At 40.9% G+C, this 20,667-nt stretch overlaps 2 protein-coding genes across 5 annotated transcripts in view; one reads left to right on the forward strand and one right to left on the reverse strand.

Moving 5' to 3' along the window:
• Positions 1–16,705, forward strand: micall1a (MICAL-like 1a). 3 transcript variants are annotated; one of them, XM_040004416.1, is made up of 17 exons: positions 1–618; positions 733–879; positions 5,165–5,213; positions 7,676–7,817; positions 8,341–8,432; positions 9,573–9,712; positions 10,506–11,092; positions 11,178–11,238; positions 11,418–11,845; positions 13,136–13,524; positions 13,615–13,749; positions 13,874–14,000; positions 14,159–14,249; positions 14,391–14,464; positions 14,975–15,089; positions 15,167–15,213; positions 15,308–16,705. In XM_040004416.1, the coding sequence occupies exons 2-17, from the start codon at positions 734–736 to the stop codon at positions 15,439–15,441; spliced, it is 2,757 nt and encodes a 918-aa protein (XP_039860350.1). In that variant the 5' UTR covers positions 1–618; position 733; the 3' UTR covers positions 15,442–16,705. The 3 variants fall into 3 exon arrangements, with proteins under 3 accessions (XP_039860350.1, XP_039860352.1, XP_039860351.1); XM_040004418.1 differs by having other exon boundaries at positions 2–879; positions 13,178–13,524; XM_040004417.1 differs by having other exon boundaries at positions 2–879; positions 10,506–11,086; positions 11,175–11,238.
• The window catches only part of cunh22orf23 (chromosome unknown C22orf23 homolog), an 11,978-nt gene continuing 7,803 nt past the window's right edge, over positions 16,493–20,667 (reverse strand). The window contains exons 2-10 of one of the 2 annotated variants that reach the window (XM_040004432.1): positions 20,566–20,623; positions 19,885–19,924; positions 19,656–19,775; positions 19,335–19,435; positions 18,711–18,773; positions 17,808–17,966; positions 17,502–17,639; positions 17,057–17,157; positions 16,493–16,910 (exon numbers count right to left, since the gene is read on the reverse strand). In XM_040004432.1, coding sequence (XP_039860366.1) covers positions 16,728–16,910; positions 17,057–17,157; positions 17,502–17,639; positions 17,808–17,966; positions 18,711–18,773; positions 19,335–19,428 — 738 coding nt within the window. In that variant the 5' untranslated portion in view covers positions 19,429–19,435; positions 19,656–19,775; positions 19,885–19,924; positions 20,566–20,623 and the 3' untranslated portion in view covers positions 16,493–16,727. Of the gene's footprint in view, positions 16,911–17,056; positions 17,158–17,501; positions 17,640–17,807; positions 17,967–18,710; positions 18,774–19,334; positions 19,436–19,655; positions 19,776–19,884; positions 19,925–20,387; positions 20,465–20,565; positions 20,624–20,667 lie in introns of those variants that run through there. The other variant, XM_040004431.1, reaches the window with a different exon arrangement.

The raw sequence follows: 20,667 nt of genomic DNA on the forward strand, positions 1-20,667 counted from the left end.
CCCCTGTTGGGCGATAAGAGCAGGGAGAGAAACGGGATATTGTAGGTTGGCAGCTTGGCCAGGCTGTCAGTGTTTTAATCAGCGCTGTTCGGCTGGAGTTGCACTTCCTGTGCGGGATTTTTATTTTTTTCATAGGTTACTTTTAATTGTATTGGTACATAAATGATGGCGTCGCGGGCAACGGACTAAAGAGACTTTTTTTAAAACCAGTCTTTTAGCCGTTGTAGTCACTGCACTTACAAACAAAAGCCTAGTGCGGGTCTTGCGGTCCTTCACAGAGGAAATTCTGCACCTGCTTCGACTGAAACTGCATCACTGCGTGAAACAACAGTTTACACATATACAGCAAACCTGCAAAGTGGGGCCAAACAGCAAGCCACTGCAGCCAGTTAGCTAACTCGGCTACGTCAAGAACTTTTGAGGGCGAGCTCCCGTTATCAGCTCGGGAAATCAGCCGTGTTTTTTCACTCATTCCGCAGTAACCGCAGTCTGAATAACCGCACACGGGAGGTGAACTTCACACGGTGCTTGCTGCAGTTGGTAAAGTTGGGCATCGTCCAGCTAGCTCCTAAGACATGCTCGTTTTTTTCCAATGTGACTCAGTGGCTGCTCATGAAGGTAACGTATCGGCAGCTCGGGTGTTGCCTGGCCGTCGTCGCTTTCTCTGTCCCGTCAACAAATAAAGGTCGATCAATCCAAGTTCACCACCTTCCCCGTCGGATTTGTCTGTAGCATGATGGGATCTCTGAAGGCTCTCCAGGAGTGGTGTCGGATACAGTGTGAGAACTACAACGATGTGCAAATTAAGGACATGTCTACGTCCTTTCGAGACGGGCTGGCGTTTTGTGCCATTATTCATCGCTTCAGACCAGATCTGATGTAAGTAACCACAAGTGTAACATAAACGCTACTGTAAAAGGAAGTTAGAAGCAGGTTAAGTTAACGGTAAGGTTAATCTGTGGTACACTGGTTCTTTTTTGTGTAGGAGCTGCCTCCATTGAAAGGTATACTGGTTTTTGAGGCGTGACAGGCTGCTAACTGTTTTCTTTTGTGACTGAATTGAGGTTCAGGATTACTAAGGGTAACTCATCCATTCAAAACACCAATGTAGAACAAAACCTGTCAGGACAGAGCCATCTGAACTCATCTGTGCTCTAAAGAAGAGCTGTCAGACTCCTTAAACTCAAAGGCCATATACACGTACAGCCCAGTTTGATCTCAAGTAAAACCATTACGTAATAACATATAACTTAAGTTTTATAATCTTAATAACTACACTGGACCATATTCAAAACTATTAAAAATGGAGACGAAACCACGAACCCAAGTGGGAAAAACAATCCTTACCCCATTCATTTTAAAATAAGCCAACCAACCATTTTTTCTGTCATGTAGTTAGTGATCTGTGATTGCTTAAGGAACATGTGTAATCCCACAGTATCATTATAAGCTACTTGAAGTCTGTGTAACTTTTTTTGTTACAGAGACGGGTACAGTATGAGACATATTCACTCTATCCATACTTGCAAAAGAGGGCGTGTGCTTGTGCATACACCATACATCATTTTCTATAATTATCTCCATCATCTGTCATTTCATCTGTAATAGAATGCCCAGGATATTTTTACTTTAATGGAATCTGTACGATTGTTATGAGACTGTTTGAAATCAGGAAATCTTAGATATTTCTCTTCTTTGCTTCTGTAAATCATGACCGCATTCTTACAGACACTTTGTGTGGTATCCTGTTTTGTACCATAAACAGGACATGTGGTAAAGTGCCCCTGTAGACCAGCACTGCTAGAACTAAATACCACAAGATCATATGCATACATAATGTGGTTCACTAGAGTACGGTCATGGATCCCACTTCTCCAACAGAAAATGTACCAGTTCAACTCACAGCAGAAAGTAATATGCAAAACCACATGTCAAGGTTTTGTGACTAAACTATAATAATATTTTTTGCCTCTATGATTCAAACAACTTGTACTTTTTAACTTTCCATACATTTTCACATTTACTGCTCCCATGTAGTAATGATGGCATTGCCACAGTAGGAGTAGTGTTGTAGGTTAAAGACAAAAATCCAGTTATTAATGCTTTAACTGCAGTGAAATTAGATGTTTTCATTGTATTTAAGTAAAAATCTAAAAGCACCATACTAACATACCTAAGTATGGCAGTGTTATCTTGGAAGACACTGTTCATTTTTCAACTCTCTATGTTTTAATTATATTTTGTCACAGCCACTTAAAGAAAAAAGCCTCCTGTAATGTTGTGAGTTCTGCGATGTGAGCGAGTGTCCAATGTGGCGTGTCAAAGTCATCCTGACAAGCGACGCTCTGCCTGTAACAACACTTCCCTTCTATCTGTGTTTCACACCTACACACTGAGTACAGAGGTTACCACAAAACACCACAGCGTGTATATGTGATTTACAAGGGTTGGGTATAGGGAGGAGGACATGATGACTCGCCATCTTTTTAGTAGAGATTCAAAACAGTAATTTTCTTTTTTTACTTGAGTGACAGTGAGCCACCTTTAGCCACCTGTACAAATGACAGCCTGAAACTTTACAGTGCACACAAGCTATCCTGTTTGTGTTTTACGTATGCTGCTGTACACTAAATGTGAATGTGTTTATTTAATTTTTTTTCTCTTCAATCAGAATTCACACAATACAATGGTGTGCCTTGAGAAAAGTCCAGATTTCTTGGAGATTTTGTGGCAACTATAAGTTATTAAAAACAAAACCCATGAAAACTTGCTAGGCATGTGATGCGAGTATGACTGTATTAAACCACAGAAGCACTCTGTCTTCAATTCAATTTTATTGAGTTTATTCTTTGGGAAAATTGGCTTAAAAAAATAAGAAAAGTCTTCACTGGTGTCTGACAAACACAAAATCAGTCAGGATGGTAACCTACCAACACTGGTGGTATGCTGTATAACCACTGAAGGTGCTACAAAAAAAAGCAGAAGCCCCACAGATGAGCGATTAGCAAGCGTTTTTACAAAAGAAGCAAATCATAGAGATGATAAACCCTTTGCCCAGTTTGACATTTCTGACCATAAAGCCCGTCTTTCAAGGGCAACTGCCAGTCCACAGTGGTCATCAGTGCCCTACCTGCAGACAGGGGTGATAAAAAGGACTTTCATGCTTCAAGAGACCTGTGAGCATCAGAAAGCTGAGAGCTAACTGTCACAGGTTACTGGAAATGGTCATACGCCATAAGAGTTCCTGAGTGAGCCAGAGACAAAGGCAGGTTCTTCCATAGATTCACCTATGAAAGCCTTGAATTTGAATTCCTGAGGTAGGGCAAAGGCACACCAATGTACAGGAAAAGAGGGAACTTGATTTATAACATCAGGGGAAAAAATGAACTATGGATGCTTCGTTGTTCTGAACAGATTGTTATGAAGGGCTAGAATTTTCCCACAGACTGCAGTAAAATGTACCGTTAACCACGTGTCATCCCAGTGGTCTGATAAATGATTTTGGACAGTAAGCATGTGGCTCGTGCTGTTCATCTCTCAGGTGAGCAAACTGGACTGAATGGAAGCAGAGCAAACTTTCACTTAAACAGTGAAGTGGACTTTATCTGCATAAACAGCACAGCAGTAATGCTGAAAGTACAGGAATTAGACAAATCCTAAACTCTGCAAACTGGGAGCTTTCAAGCTTTGCCTCTTTAATTTGTGTCCCAGCATGCCTCGCTGTTCAGCTTTCTTTCTAGCTGCAGCGGCCCTGCTGAACTCCCTCTGATCCAGACAGACAGCCCGTCAGACTAATCTGCGGCTGAGACCTCTGCCTGTCGAACTGGATTTAGCTCTAATGCATGTGCAGGTCATTTGTAGTAGAAGTGCTGCCCTTTACTCTGCAGCCACTGAAGCTTCATTGAAAAATGGCACACTGATGCAGATGAGACTTGGATGGCCTTATCGTCCTTTGGATGAGGACTCCTGTCAGTCAGACCAGTGGAGATGGAGTAGATGTGGAGCCCCAGAAGTCATTCATGGCAAAGTTAATGGAAGTGCACATAAAGTGTCTTTTTAAAACTTGTATTTAAATAAAATTCTGTTAATTTATTGCTGCTTTTGTTTTATATTTTTAAAATCTCTAACTCATTTGATGTCTCACCTGCTCCTTGATTAGTGCTTAATTATTCACTGTCATAACATCAGATAATCTTATTCTGCAAAGCTTTTCCAACTGACTAAACCAGATTTAGCGGATGTACTGGTTCAAGCCAGGTTTTGATCATGTGGATTGTCATTACCGCCTCTCTCTCGCTCTCTCTCGCTCTCTCTCGCTCTCACCTAAAATAAACCTTGGAGTGAGACTCTGAGTCATTGTGGATTAGATGTGCATGCTGATCACACACAGCATTTCACCGTCCCAGTCAGTTCTTTTTTTTTTTTTTTCTGTGAGGTATGAAAATGTAAAATCTTTGTTATTTTTGAGTTACTGCACTTTTTATTTTGGCAATGTCTGTTATGCTGACACGGTGGACTCGGGCTGACACAGCCCTGATATTAAAGTTGCTGCTCGGTGCGTTTGTGGCCACGGGAATTAGATTAGAGAGAACAGAGGTCACTTTGTGTGGCTCCAACACGGAGCTCATTCACAGGATTTTGCCTTCTTGAAAGTTCCACATGGTTTCCACAAGCACTCATTGGGTTCATGGTGGGTTTTTCTTATTTTTTCCCCCTGCCATACTGTTGTGTCTAAGACCACTGCACACATTTACTTATGCACATTCATCCCACAGCTCCTCAGACATTTTTTCCAGTTTTACTGCAGGATGTTTACTGGTGAGAAACTGGCTTTAGATCCCTGCTCTGGGCATTTTAGAGCAGAGCCTTGTAATTATCGGCCCATCGCTCCTGCTGCTTCTTTCTTTTTGCTCTGGCATCAGGCATCATTTAAGGCCGGTTTTTGAGATTGTCAGCAGTGGTAGGTGGGAGCTGTAACCGCTAACCACTGCAGTTTGTTATGCTGTCAGGCAAATAATAGCTTATAATCTATTTCGATTATAGCTTATAGTCTATAATATGAGTGCAAATAGTTGAGCAAGTTGTATGTAGAAACAGGGCTGCTATAGAACTATGCTGGCTGCCTTATCCTAAATGTTGTTGTAACCTTTTTCTGTCATTGCAGAGATTTTGGCTCACTGACTAAGGAGAATGTCTATGAGAACAACCGCCTGGTGAGTCACGTTTACAACTATATGTTTTGTGCACACGTTGTTCTGTGTTGAATGATGTCATTTTGAAACCTGAGTCATTTGGAAATCCCTAGCTTATGTGTAGCCAGAAACATATTATGTGTTTGACTCCTCATAGATGTTGTGGGTGTAAGTGGAGTGTGTGCGTGATGTGAAGAGAGACTCTTACTTAATTCTGCTGAAGGGCAGAGAGTCAGAGGGAGGAAGCCAGAGCACTCTGTGTCAGAAAAAACTAAATTCTTGACATAAGCCTGTGGAGAAACCATGAAGTGAAGATTTTCAGTGCAAAATTGCAGAGTTTGCAGCTTTGTAAAGCAGTACATCAAATACAGCCTAAAACTTTAAAAATCTTATTTTCTTGGCTGTTTTTTTTTCCACATGGCTTTGAAGCCAGGAGAACATTGAGGGTTGAAATGGAAGTCTCCTTTCAGTCTGAGCTCAGCTTTGGCAGTTCTTTATTGTTGTTTTTAATGTTTGTTTTTCAATTCCTGCAGCGTTAGGAGAAGTGAAAAGCTTATAAAGAATTCTTATAAAGGAAGAAAGTAATTGTCACGTCTAGTCTGGAGTGAATATTATGTGGAAAGCATTCTGTTTGATTGACCATGTAAGATCAATTTGTAAGTTTCATGAGTGTATTTGGGGTTGATTGTCTCCTGGAATGACTTTTGAGTCCCCTTTCATGTAGGAGGTGCTGATAGACTCACTAAATGCTGAATCACTGTTTAGATGTTACTGCTGTCACATGGAGACTCAAGCTAGGAGCTCCTACTGTGCAGGTTTCAAGTTATTGTTAACCTTTAGAATCACTGTGGATTACATTACATTGGTAGCAAATGTCAATGTTGCAAACATTTTCCTTTTTTTTTTTTTTTTTTTATTGTGTTACACAATCTTTTCAGGTTTTTGATGATGCCTGGTCAGGGTTGATGTGTCACTTGGGTGACACTTTAGGTCACAGACTTTAGAGTGGTCTGTTTAGGAAAGTCATAGGTGACAGGGTGAGGAGAATTCGAGCCAGAAGGAAGCTGCAGACTTTTTGTGTCACCTCATTTTTGCCATTCATCCAGTGCACCCAGTTTTTGTCTCTGTTTTTAGATTCAAATCCAAAAATAAAATGTTAGAAGTATTTGTCATGGTGAGCCACAGATTTTTCAGCACGAGGTGGAAACTACTTTAGCTTCCCTCAAGTAGCTGTTTTCGTTGTTGGGTTGCCACTACAGGAATAACTATATTGGTTTCACTTCACTCGCTCACCATGCTCAAAAAAATAACAAAAAATAAAAAATCCTAGGCCTTACAAAGTGCAAAATGCAAGAGAAAAGTCTTCCTGACCCGATTTGGGCTGAAAAGTGTTAAAAGATCCATCACTTGGATAGTATCTGACTCAAGGCCTCTGCAGCATTAAATCTCACTACTCTGAGTCTGATCACTGCAAAGAATCACCATGTACTCATGTGAAGTGGATAATTGCAATAAAATCAATACCTATAATAGCATAATAATAATGATGATAATAATGATAATAATAATAAATAGATATTAAATGTTACTGAGCAGCACACAGTATTAATGATACATGACACGTGTTTGGAGGCAGCTGCCGACCAAGATGGTGTGCATTTATGAGTACGTGTGTGTGTGTGTGTGTGTGTGTGTGAGAGCGTGCTTGTGTTCATAAGGTTTCTCAATTTAACTATCTAATAGTAGGTGTGGGGAGGTTAAGACTGATTTTTATAAATCACATGTTTGGGGATTTTTAGATTTAGTTTCACTTTAATAGTGATGTGCAGCATTTGTAGGCCTCGTTGTTTCAGAACCGTGCTGGTATGTTGTTATGTAATGCTGTTTGCAGTATCATTTCTTCACTGGAATTTTTTTTCTTCTCACTGCTGGTTTTTCTCAAAGGAATAAATGTAAACATCATGCAAACGGCGGATTTTTTTTTTTTTTTTTTTTTCACTGCATACTTTCTCACCCACATCCAGTCAAGCTTTTCCACTTGTTTTGGTTTTATTTATTTCGGCTTGAGATAAGATTTCTCCTGCAGGCTCAGTGCAGTGAGGGGATTTTTTTTTTTTTTTTTTTGTAGGTGCTTAAAGCATTGAAAGGTTAACCACTAATCATTTCCATTCTCCTGAATAATACAGAGACCACACTCCCACAAGTTTCCACTACAACTCCTAATAATAAAGAAATGAAATACTGATAGAAGTCATACCAAAATACCACATTAGGTCTCAACAAAAGAACAAGCTGAGTTGTTACCAAATTTGTGCTTATCAAGGTTTTTATCTTTAATAAAAAAAAGAGGTCAGTTTACCTCGCTGTTACTCAAGTTTTGCCTTGCATCTAAGCTCACTGGTTCCTGTCTCATTGCCAACATCTCTTTTTGTTTCCTGCTCTTTCTACTTCCTTTCCCCTTATCCTCTTTTCCTCATTGAAAGGCGTTTGAAGTGGCCGAGACTGAACTGGGGATTCCAGCCCTGTTGGACCCAGAAGACATGGTGTCTATGAAAGTGCCTGACCGGCTTAGCATCATCACATACGTGTCGCAGTATTACAACTTCTTCAACAACAAGTCTCAGGGTGCGTGCAACTGTGTGAATTCTGTCACATACACATATATAATCTTTTACTTGTTAATGTATATGCTATTACAGACTCTGTAAGCTCTTTTTTTCAGTGATATATTTTAGGTATGAGTGTTTCCTGCAGAGATGTTTTGCATTTGTGGCAAACTGCGGTAAATGTGATTATATAAAAGCGGTCTCTCCAGTATCTTCCTTATCCCTGGATTGACTCCTTTTCCATGATCTTGAACTGCAGTTTGTCAAAGTAGTCCTTGTTCTCCTTTGCGGCCTCGTGAGCTCAGTGTAGTGACACATGCACCAGTTCTTTATCTGCAGCAGGTTTTGGTTGCCCTCCAGCATGAAACGGCTTGTCAGAGCATATCAGAGATTACTATCCCCAGCTGCAGTCAAAGATGCTGGACTATGACGGGTTTAAAAAACAAAAGACAGTAAAGGAAAAAACAAACTAGAATGTATGTTGTGTTAATGTATACAAGAAATTAGCCATTAACTGGCTTCCCCTCGTTTCTCTACCACAGCAAACCCTCCTTGTATGAAGAGGCTCAGTACTGCTGGTCTCAATGAGCCAGCCCAGAAAAGGCCTGTAACTCCTCTGGAAGATAAGACTGAGGTAAGTATATAAGACTTGGCACCAGGAGAAGCGTTTTATTCTTTTATCTGTTTGGGAATATTAGGCCTAATTAACGTCTAGGAGCTTGACATGGTGTCTACTAGAGTTTGCATGGTAGCAAGCTGTAGATCACTCAAAATACTTTGATTATGATGGCCTGTTATGGAGTGGATAATCCCACTGAAATGACATTTGAAGCCTTGAAAGATTTAACAATCATTTTGCATGTACTATGTGGAGTTATTACATCGTGTAAATCTGCTATTTTTACTACAAAAGTGTAGAATATCCAAATATGGATTTTTATGTCAACTTCCTTATGTGAGCTATGTGTTGCACAGCAGGGGAAAAAGCCCAACAATGGCGGTAGAATAAGTCTATAAAGATAGCCTCTGTATCCTGTCTCTCTTTTCTTTCGCATGCCCTTCAACACCTTTCCTCCATCCCGTACTCCCATGTACTGCTTTTCTCCTCATCACTCCCCCACTTGCCCTTCCTCCCTTCTTCAGATGGAAATTCATTCCACTCCCTCCTCTTCCTGTTCTCCGTCCTCACATCTCACCCCCCCTCCGCTCTCTGGTCCTGAGCCTAGGCAGTAGGGTGGGGGTGGGAGGGTGGGCTTGGAGGTGAAAGAGAACTGTTAGGTCAGTCTTTCTTAACAGTCTCCTATGGATAAAAGACTAACAGTTGTAGTTTCTTAACACTGTGTGCCAAGTTTTGAAATATGCTGCTTCTAACCCCTATATTTACTTAACACCTAGAAAAAAAAACAAAAAAACCCCGCAATATCTCAGCCCTAAAGAGTAACTGTATCCCAAATGTGTGACTCCCAGAGCCACTAACCAAAGCTGTTTGGATTGTTTTTTACTAATAAACATCTTTTTATCATTTCATTCTTTTGATTTTTTTTAACACACTTTTAATCAATCAAATTATGTTTTCACTTGAACTCCAAAAATAAGATAACCAAGTAGATGTAGCTAGCTAAACAGAATGAACAATCCACATCCTCAAATCCTGACTCCGTATATGATCTCCCCCCTCCCCCATTACTCTCCATCTTCCCCCTTCCCCTGATGTCTCCTCCCTGTCCCCCTTCCTGCGAACAACGTCCCCGGTCGCATGTACTTGCCGATCCAGTCCGTGCAGACAGGCACCGAAGCGGTTGCGGCAGTCAAGCGGAGCACTCTCAGCAGCACCTGCGCCGCCTGCCAGAAACACGTCCACCTGGTGCAGAGGTTTTTGGTGGACGGCAAGCTCTACCATCGCAACTGTTTCAAGTGAGCGCTCCCTTTCTACTCATTTCTCGTGTTGTACGTCCTCACCTCCTCTCCTCAAGGCTTACTCCCTCCCTCTGGGTATGGCCGCCAAACAATTTAAAAACTTGATAAAATAAGACCCCGAATTATCGAGTCAAGCCGTGACAGAGGATATTGTGCACTATTGGGTGATGGATTCAGATTTGTGTGTGAGTAAGACGCTTGAACTGGATGCTTTTTATCTTTTTGTTTTAAAAAAAAAAAAAAAAAATTGTCAATTAGAAAACATTTATTACAACTTATTACACATTTATAACATATTATAACAGTTATTACTATCTGTATTTGCCATTGCATTACTTTTTATTTTTTATTTCTTTTAATGTCAGTAAATTCCCCTTAGCTATTTGTTTATAAATCTTTTTGTTTTGATTACTCTTAGTGTTAGTTACTATGATATGGGTGCTATTTTTCTGATTGAAGATGCAAGAAGTTCAGCTTTTCAAAGAGCTGGTCACATATTTTTGGTGGACACAACAGTTAATATTTCACTCTGAGTTGTAGCAGCTGCACATAGGCTTCACACTACAGCTAAAATTAGCTATCGTGTCAGAACAGGTGTGTCCGGTTTCCTGTGACATCGTGAGAAAGAAATGTTTATGTTTCACCTGTTGAACATTTTCAATTCATATATCTACTGTAGGTGGTGTTTGGTATACATTAATAATGCGTGAATCCTTTTTGCAAACAGGTCACAAAAAACAACTGTTTATTTTTCGTCACACTTCCTGTTTTTGTTTCTTTGTTTTCTCAGGTGCACTGAGTGTCACAGGACACTGCTTCATGGATCCTACAAATTAGAAAGCAACTCTGGGGCACTTGTCTGTGCACATCACCTTAATAGGAATGCTTTATCCAACCAGAATGGCCAGCCCGATCTTAGTAAGAGACCAGCGTCGGGACAGTCTGCTAGGACCGGTCGCAGCACAGTTCCTCACACGGCGCCCTCTGATGGCTGCCAGGCAAAGACTCCAGTACAGGAAACGAACGATTCTGACGTTCCAGCCGATGACTCGGTCACGGTCGCTCCCATTACAACAAGCAAAGACGGTTTAGAAAAAACAGATGAAGACAGTACCAGCGAAGCAGAGGAGAAACCACAATCTGCCACACCTCCCAACCCTTTCGATGAGAGCGACGATGAAGAGGAGGAGGGAGAGAAAGAAGAAGAAACTCAAACACCAGCCAAACACACAGCAAATGGAGACCTCCCTTCTACACCTTATGTTGAGGTTACCGGTCGGCCAGTGCCTGCACCCCGCCGGGTTTCTGATCCCATCCCTCCACCTCGCCCTGTGCCACGGGCTCGACTCTCCCGCACAGCAGACGGTCCTGCAGTCGGTAAGTAGTTTTTGCACAGTAAGTTTCTAAAAATAGCAGAATCATTTGTTTATAGTCATTCTCAACGCTTTTCCTAATATCACAGGTGAAACTCAGAAGCTTCCACTTCCTCCCAAACCCAGAGGAAGGTCACAGTCTCCTGCAAGGTAGCTGAATTTATCTTAAATGCCATTTCACGTTCGTTAATCACACCTCCATAGTGTTTGTCATGTTGTTGCAGTGTGTGCTGTAATTGTTTAACCCTCCATGCTTCCATGTGGATGTACTTTGTTGTCTTCCTCTGTGTGACCCTCCCTTCCATCACTATCTGTGTTTCACTGTTCAGTGGCACCCATAAACCCAAAGACCCACCTTGGCTCGCACTGGTTCAGTCAGAACCCAAGAAGAAGAAAGCACCAGCCCCTCCCCCTCCCCCTGCTGGACTGGCAACACCTCCAAACACAGGCTCTTTGTCCTCTCTCAAAGGGGAGGGCTCCAGACCCAGCACGCCCCCCCAGTCCTCCAACCCGTTCGAGGACGACGACGACGACGAAAATAACGAGGGAAATGGGGAAGAAGGGAGTGAGGGAGGAGCACCTCCACCTACGGTGGTGTCTAGTCACCCATGGTACAGCATCACTCAGGCAGCAGACGCAGTGGGTGCAGACACTCCCACTAATAAACGAAGTTCATCCCGCTCTGTCAGTCCTGCAAGCACCAAGAGCAAGAAACGGCCTGCACCTCGTGCTCCTCGGCCACCCACCGGTAACCAAGGTCGGTTTTATCAGAACCACAAACACCAAGAGCATCCCCTTTGTGCTTTACAAGTATCAAACAGTAACTTAACTATTTGATGTTTTATCAAATGTTTGTAAAGAAATTACAGAAAGAAACATTATAGGTTATTTTCTTTAGTGCCACCTGATTCAGTGGGTTTCTAAACTCAGTGTAAACAGCTGAGAAATTTGAAGTTTATAGATGAAAACACCAATATGACTGTGCAGTTAAACTGTATGAAAGCAGAGTCCCTTATGAAACATGGCTGTGCCCAAAATTATGCACTAGGATTGACTTTTTCAGGGGGCATACTCTTACGTTTACGTCACTTATCCATATTTTTGTAATTTATCAGTACTTGACTCATCGTGAATGAGGTCATTTTACCATGGAAATGTGCTTCTAACTTGTAACACAGCTCTCAGGAAGTGATTGGTGATGAGCTAACTAGTGTGTCTGGAAAAGACAGATGCGTCTAAATATGCTGAACAATAGTAGAGACACTGAACACGCAGTGCGTGGTACGGGATTTTCATAGTAACATAAGGGTCACCATTCAGAGCCATCCTGGTAATGTATTCGGGCAGATATTTGCAACTACTGACAAAGTGTTTGTTGTTGATTGGCTCTGCAAGGGGTGCAAGCACTATTGTGCAACAGAATTTCCTCAGTTTATTTGTTCACTCTCTATTTATGTCTCTAGTTAAACTGCCAGGTATATGGAGTTACATGTAACAGGACAAAAGTAAATTCATATTTGATTTTCAGTTGCAAAGCCTGATCGTCATTGATCAAGACTGAAGTTTACAAGTTTACAACCCAGTGATTTATAATATTGTGCTTTACTTTCCATTTTATCCATTTAATAGATACAAAGCACATTTGTCCAACTTTGAGCATCCAATCTTCAAAAATGTGTGCAGTATAGAAGTGTGAAGTGTGTGTGCTGTTGTTTGTCACTTTAATCCTAGATTAGTTTGTCTGATGTAAAATTAAACAACCTCTAATTTAACAGACAAGTTGTCACTTCAAAAGAGGTGAGCGGAAACAATGTACACAGCTGATAAAAATAGTAATAATAAAAAAAAATTATTCTAAAGAGTCACAGACTAAAAATAGTTGAAAAGAGATGTGTTGCTAATAGATGCTAAAAATAATGTTGTGTTTTCTTTCCCCTTATCCTCTTTATTCCAACATTTCAATCTGTCCCAACTACTTTATTCCTCTTGAATTTCTTCTGTCCCTGCTGTTTTTTTAAATTTTTTCAAAACCTTTTCTCTTCTTCAGTTCTCTCTCATTCTCAGTCCTCCTCTTGCTCCCCCTCTCCAGCTCTCAGTACAGAGAGTTTGTCTTCAGGCTCAGACTACAGCTCCTCTCAGCTCCCTTTGGCTGGCGTCGGCAGCAGCGACCAGGAACACAACTTCACCAAAAGCGTTTCCGAGCCTTCCATCTGCTCACCGAACGACTCCAAGCCTTCCCCTTCTTCCTCCTCGACTGAGCATCTCCGTCAGCCTTCTCCAAGCCCCGCCCCTTCTCCAGTACCAGCAAATGCCAGCTCAGCTCCAGCCACTCCACAGACCAGTCGCAACCCAGTGACCAAGGCTCCTCGACCTCCACCACCACGACCCAGCAACCCCAGCCCACTGGCCTCAGAGGCCACCCAGTCACAAAACAAGGTAATGGCGCCACCTCCAAACAGAAGACAATTTATATATCAATACACTTTGCACATACTAAAAATCCAACTGCATCTTTTCTCTTTTTAGCGGATATGTAAAGAGAACCCCTTCAACCGAAAAGCTTCGCCCTCTCCTGCCAATTCTAAAACCAGACCGCCAAAAGGCCCCCGTCCTGCTAGACCCCCGGCTCCCGGTCATGGCTTCCCACTTATTAAACGCAAGGTAAATAACCCCCCAAAATAAAAACGGACTAATTAAAAACAGAAATAAACCCGACAGAAATGACATCATCACTTAAGAGTAAAACAGATGAAGTAGTAGTCATGTGATTCAAACATCCTTCCAGGTGCAGTCAGATCAATACATCCCAGTTGAGGACATCCATGGGGAGATGAGTCAGCTGGAGAAGCAGCTGGATGAGCTGGAGCAGAGGGGAGTGGAGCTGGAGAAGAAGCTCAGAGACAATCCAAACGGTATCACATTACAGCACTTTTTAAGTCCAGTGAAGACCAGCTTTCTGTTCTTTTTGTTTTGTTTTTTTAAAATAGTCATTTCTAAGTAATAAAAGCAAATCTGCTTCTCTGTCAGAAATGACAGGAGTACTAATATTTGTTATTCACCCTTCATTTAGATGAAGATGAGGAGCACTTGTTGGTGGACTGGTTCACCCTAATTCATGATAAACACCTTCTTGTCAGACGGGAAGCTGAGCTGGTCTACACGTAAGATATAAATTTTACAGTTTTGGAACGTCATGGCTGGTTTTTATTTTTACATATAAACCCTTTAGACAGATGCTCAGAATAGTAAGCGTGAAGTTATATTTTCGAACTTATTGTTGCTTAATGTGTTGCTCTCTGCAGGGCGAAGCAGCAGAACCTGGAGGAGAGGCAGGCTGATGTGGAGTACGAGTTGAGGTGTCTTCTCAACAAACCAGGTATTTGAGACATTTCCATCTGTCCTCAGTCATTATCTTTTCTCTCCTAGTATCATCTGTATAATAACTGGGTTAGAACGTTATCCAGACTGGCCTTTCTCACATGTGGTACAGGAAGGTAAAAACCATTAAATGCCCAATCCAGTTTCATTTCAGTGGCTCCCAGTAACTATATTCTGTAAAATTATTGTTTACATTATTGAAGTACTCAAAGAACATAAAAAAAAAAAAATCAATCTTCAGTTTGAATTATTAAGAATCTCTTGGTTAGTTTGTGCAATGAATGAAATGTCAGTATCTCCAGCACTCCAAGACTTATTAATCAGGACTCCCTGCTGACCTGACAGGATGGTGGATGTGCATTTAGTTTATAGTGAATGCTGCTCTGCTTTTGCATCAATAATTTATAAACCTTGTGAACACCTACAAAGTGTACATAATTTAAATAAAACAACAGATTAAATTATTAATCATGCTCTGCTTCTTCCATTTCTTCTTTCCTCTCATCAGAGAAAGACTGGACCGAGGATGACAAGAGTCGGGAGCAGGAGCTGATGGCTGAGCTGGTTACCATCATTGAACAGCGCAACCAAATAGTCAACAGCATGGACGAGGACAGGCAGAGGTAATCGAGTACAGACAGTTCATGTGCATCTGTGTTGTGTAGAGACTGGCAGGAGTCTAACTGTGGTTCTGTCACAGGGAGGAAGAAGAGGACAAACTTATGGAAGAGATGCTGAAGAAAAAAGGTGCGATGATTAGATTCATTAGATTCATGAAGGCACTCTTTTCCTTCCTTTAAATTTTTAATGCAGTTTTATTTCTTATTTTAATCCTCATCAGACTTTCAGAAGGATCCAGACAGCGATCACCAGAAGAAAAAAGGGGCAAAGTTTAAACCCATCAAGGTGCTCAAGCGTCTGAGCCATAAAGGAGAACCGGGAAAGAGTCCCAGCCCGCGTAAGGAGAAGAGCTGAACAGCAGAGGACACGTCTAGCTCAAGAGGAGATTTGAAGGACTACTATTTTAAGAAGACTAAAGAATTTTGATAGAAGATTATGACATCTCCTCAAACAGTTTTTAAGCACCAAGACTCATTCAGTGACTATTTTCAGTTGCCTTTTAGTGTCTGACAGCAAGTGCTTTAAAAAGTTTAGGCTCTGAATATTCAAACTAGTGGCATGTTGGGTGGGTTTCTGTATTACTGCACTGATTACTTTTTGCTTTAACATCCCTGCATTGCACAGTGACTCTGCTCTATAGGCCTTCAGCAAAGATGTGATATGTCAGCTTACGTTGATCCCTGATATCCTTGAGTTTTTAATGTTTTTAGTTTTACTTACACCCTCTTGAGTAGTGGTCTCCTTTGCTCCTTCAAAGGTGCACATATTTGAGGTTTTATATCATGTTTGGGTTGAGCCCATGGTACTAGTAGCAATAAGTTTGTCTTTTTTGTTGTTGTTTTTTCCCGATGAAACTTGCTTAAAACTGCAGCATCTACTCTTGAAAAGCTCAATCAAAGACTTCTAGCTGCTATATATACACACATATTTTATTTGTGTTTGTGTGGATTTTAGTTTCTTCAGTAGTAGTTTTACAATTGTGTTGGTGCTTGTCATCAAAGCATTACACAAACATAGATATAGTATTTATAAGTGGGTTAGACTGGAGGAGAAAATTAGACGAGTAACGAACTGCAGACAAAAAACAAACTGCCGGTTAGTTTTAAACGGGACTTATTCATTTTCCAAGGAAAAGCAGGATAGGTGTCCTTTTATTATGGAAGGTAACAGATGCAATATTGAATTTCAGAAGAAGAAAATATACAGTATTTTATCAACTGTAGCAAAAGCCCAGTTTATAACGGTTTTAACTATCGAAGGATGGACCTGAGGTATGCAATCATTAATTTATATTTTACTATGCCTTTTTGTGCGTGTGTGTTTTGCCTTAAAGTAGTTTATATCGAGTGCCATTTATTTTATTGCATACATCGTTAGTTCGAGCTAATGTAAACGCGTTTACTCATTCTGTTCGTGTTCTCGTCTCTTAGATGATGTATTTGTCTTGTGTGGCTGTGTCTGTTGTCTGTTTCTGCTCTGTGCCTAACTTCCTGTCCAGCTGAAACAAAGGGCTTCTGTGCCACCACATTTTTGTCATCTTGTACATTGTCCTAAAACGGCAGCAGGACTGTGTGAAATACTGACACTGGGAGGCAGAGGAATAAAAGAAATTCACACAGTTGGGTAGATGTGTGTTGTATTCACTGGCGTGCGCGTGTGTCTCTGCTCTGACTGAAGGTATGTCGCTTGCTTGAAGAGAAGCAGACCGCCCCGTCACAGACAACAGTCAGTCTTCTTTGTTGGCTGCATTTTCTGTCCCTCTCTGTGTTTGTATCAGATGTGGGAACTTGGGATTTTTCCATTATCTCCAATTCTCGCAATTTCTGTTATTAGAGTCAGGATACATTTAAGTGAATCTGATCATATCTTAGTTCAATTTAAACTGCTACTGATCTGTCTCGTCACTGAAATATATATATATTAAAATACAATACTAAATGAACATAATAGTGGCTGAAAGCACGTTTACCTGAGATATCTCAGTGTTGATGATGTCGATATAATCTTTCTCCTGGCCCAGGGAGGCCATGTCTTCCAGAAACTGTTGTCTTTCCTGTATTTCATTCAGAACTGCAGGAAAAACAGAACGTGTTCTTACTCTGAGGGTCAGTGAGCATATTGATCTTGTCATAAGGCTCAGAAAATATTCCCTACAAAAACAAATTTCCGTTTTTCAAATGTATCTTTTGTTGCACTAAAAACACCCCAAGGTTCCATGCACTTCTATTACAATCTAGAAGGCAGACATTTCTGGAGCTGAAATCTTCAAAACAACTCCCAATAAAAGAATTTAGATTGATAAACAGCGCTACAGGCAAGAGGAAAAATTGGGGGTTAAACTGTCCCTTTAAGATTCAAATATGGTGCTGGTGTAACCGCTCCACCTCATTGTTTTGCTCTGCAGTCAGCCTCACCTTCCTGATAGCGATCCATCTTCTTTGGTATTTCTGAGCTCTGATGTTGAGGAGGCTTCTGAGAAGATCCCGCTCCGGGCTGCTCGGTCCCATGTGCAAAGATGTTCTGAAGCTTCCTCTTCTCTTTCTCTAGGTCTCCTTGGGTGACATGAAGAAAAAGTTCCGCAAAACAGAGCCTGACTTTTTCTCAGAGTGCAGAAAATGGAATAAATGAAGAAGAAAAGGAAAGAAATGGGGAAAATTGAAGGGATCAATGACATGCAATATACACATAAACTGAAATTTATGTCAGTTTCAAGAACGTACGTGTTGGACCAGGACGAAACTTTTCTCTCTCGTAGCTGTTCCCAGACCGACATGCCTCGGCGGTGCGTTTCTGAGTGTGGACTGGCCAGTGTTTCTGGACAGATTCACCAGGAGGAGAAGACTGTGCCGGATCAGAGGTGAAAGGCAAAGCTGTTTCATCTGAAGGAGAAAATTTTACAGCAGCAAAAGTTTTTTGTTTACAAAAAATGAAGCGTTGCTAATTGTGGATGCTTTTTTTCAAACCCCATATTTGAAGTGTGGGACTCTTCCCGACAAGCTTTGCATGATTCACAGTTTAAAGAAACTGAACAGTGAACTGGGCTAGGCCGAGGTTCTCGATCATTTGATAGGGGTACAGAGTATAGACATAGTTTCTCCACACTAGAAGGAGTCAGCTGAGGAAGGTTGGGGATCTGAATAGGACGGAGAGGTGTTTTGGTAGTGTCTGGGAAGAGACCCGGAACAGACAAGCTATGGACATTGTGTCACTTGGCTTGCCAGGGAATGACTTGGAATAAGAGGTGGTGGCTGGGAGGAGGCAGATCTGGGCATCTCTGCCTAGATCACTGTCCCTCCAATCCAGACCCTGGGTGTCTGCTCCTTACAAACAGATTTGAACAGCAGGTGGGAGTTACAACGTGAACCACATAATTTAGGCAACCATATCAGGTACACCTGCTCTCAGGACATCATGCCCGAGTGTTAAATCAATCTGAAGTCCAATAGTAACAGTATATGGCACCATAAGGGCCAAAATCATGATGGTATTTAGCAATAGGTCATATGTACAGAGTGGAATATTGTTATTAACTTCTAAAATTTTGACTTCTGGTACAACTATATTTTAAGTATAAATATAAGAAAATACTCCATGAGACAGTATCAGACCTTTACCAAACTTACTCTTTGGCTGATTGTTGATCTGTTTTCTCTTGAGGCTGGTGACCCTTGATTCCTGCTTCAACACTGAGCACAGAAACAGAACAATAAGAGTACACAGCACAGGCCTCAGCAACGGTAAATGAAACACAGACACAGCTCTATAGCGGGATCATAAATTCTGAGACCATGCTGAAAATCTCTCATATCTTCATAAAATTTGAGGACATGCAAAATGAAGAACAAATGTTCTGACCACGAAAAGCTCACATGGTGTGTTTACAGGACTGACAATGACACTGAAGTGCCTCACACTCAGAGTGAAAGACGCTGGTGGGTATATTCAAATCTGGAAACCCCAACTTCCCTCTGACCCAGGACACTTTATCTGAGGTTTGAACTCCAACATGCCTGAAACCTTTGGAAGAACTGCTTGAAGACGTAGTAAGTAATCCAAAACTATCAACACATCAAGGTTGAACAAAGCTGGGCAGTCTGTGGCGGGCTGATTCCAGCCTGTCAACACTGCATTTCTAGTTCAAACTGCTGCACTGATATCATCATGCATGCTAGAATATGCTAGAGCAAAATTTAAGGTTTTTATTAATGTTTCTTTAGTGAGCTCAGATTTTTTGGAGCACAGCTTACATCTCAGCATGTCCTGGGTCTCCTTGCTGAACTGTGTGGCTCTGGGGCTGTTCCACAATCCCCTGCTAGCTGAAGCCTGTGAGGAAGTTTCCATCTGCAAACTAAAACACACAAATTACAACCCAGAAAACCATTGTTTTAGTTCAATTTATGATGCTGTTATTCCTGAATTTAACGTGAACTTCATCGCTGTGATCTATGAATGACTTCAACATGACCTAAAGCTTCGGAAAAAACCCGTTAATCTACGAGACAAATATTGTAACTAAATATTATATTAATAATCTAATATTAAACACTAATAACATTATTAAAGCTTACCTCGTTGGTTTTTAAGGAAAGGCCAGTCTTTAAAAAAGGAGACCAACTTCAAACTCAGGAAGACGGCAGTAACACTATGTTGCTATAGCAACTAAATAACAAAAGCCCTGTTTTAACTCACTGAAATATGTTTTTAAAAAAAAAGAAAAAGAAAAAAAGAAGACAGAAAATTATTACTATAAGACTCCACGTTTTTAAAATCTTTTTTTAAAAGATATTTTACGCTTACCAATGGTTTTAAGACAGTGGTGCAGTGTCAACTATGGCCACTAGAGGGAGACAGATTATTATTTTTATTACCGTTTTAATGGCTTCCATCAGTTATTGATTTTATTTTCATTTATTTTAGTTTTGTCACCAAGAGTCTATTAAACATTTTTTATTCTGTTAAAATATATATACACAGAGAGGAAGTCAGGAATTACTAGCTAATTAATAGCTAAATACCATTTTTATAGAACAAAAAACTCATATGGATCCCTAAGATATTGACATTCTATCATTAAAACTACAAGGGATTTAAAAAAAAAAAATAATTATGAGTAACGCAAACTAATTACCAATCGTGAGACTCAAACAAATGCATTTTCAGTCAATGCCTTTGAAAGTGACAAATAAACAGCCTAAATTGAACTTGTTTAATAGAATAGAATAGAATGGCCCTTTATTGTCATTGTACATGTACGATTCAATGTGTCTATAAAGCAGTCGATCACTGCATATTTTTTCAACCTGCATAGTGAATGTCTTATGTGTAGTCGTCACTCGGAAGACTCTCAAGAGAGAGTCTTTATCAGTGGCGGGCAAGTCATCGGGGGTCAGCAGCAGTCAGGGCATCATTATCTGTGGAAATACAGCAGCCTGCATTTGCTGAATGTCTGCAGATAAACAGCAGCCAGAATATAATCACCTTTCACACATAGGTCTTCTCAGAAGTCACACGTCCTCGCTGGGAATACAGACACAACCTGTGTGCACAAGTGTGTTAAACTATAAGCAGCAAAAACAGAAG

The sequence above is a fragment of the Simochromis diagramma genome, unplaced genomic scaffold (genome assembly GCF_900408965.1).
Source record: "Simochromis diagramma unplaced genomic scaffold, fSimDia1.1 OVJJ01000487.1, whole genome shotgun sequence".
NCBI lineage: Eukaryota > Metazoa > Chordata > Actinopteri > Cichliformes > Cichlidae > Simochromis > Simochromis diagramma.

What these genes read in the sequence shown, in the direction of transcription:
- micall1a (XM_040004416.1), top strand. Translation starts at nt 734, where the DNA reads ATGATGGGATCTCTGAAGGCTCTCCAGGAGTGGTGTCGGATACAGTGT. An exon ending in CTCTGGAAGATAAGACTGAG is followed by an intron (nt 8,433 to 9,572) that starts GTAAGTATATAA and finishes TTGCCGATCCAG; the next exon opens with TCCGTGCAGACAGGCACCGA. An exon ending in GCCACCCACCGGTAACCAAG is followed by an intron (nt 11,846 to 13,135) that starts GTCGGTTTTATC and finishes TCTCTTCTTCAG; the next exon opens with TTCTCTCTCATTCTCAGTCC.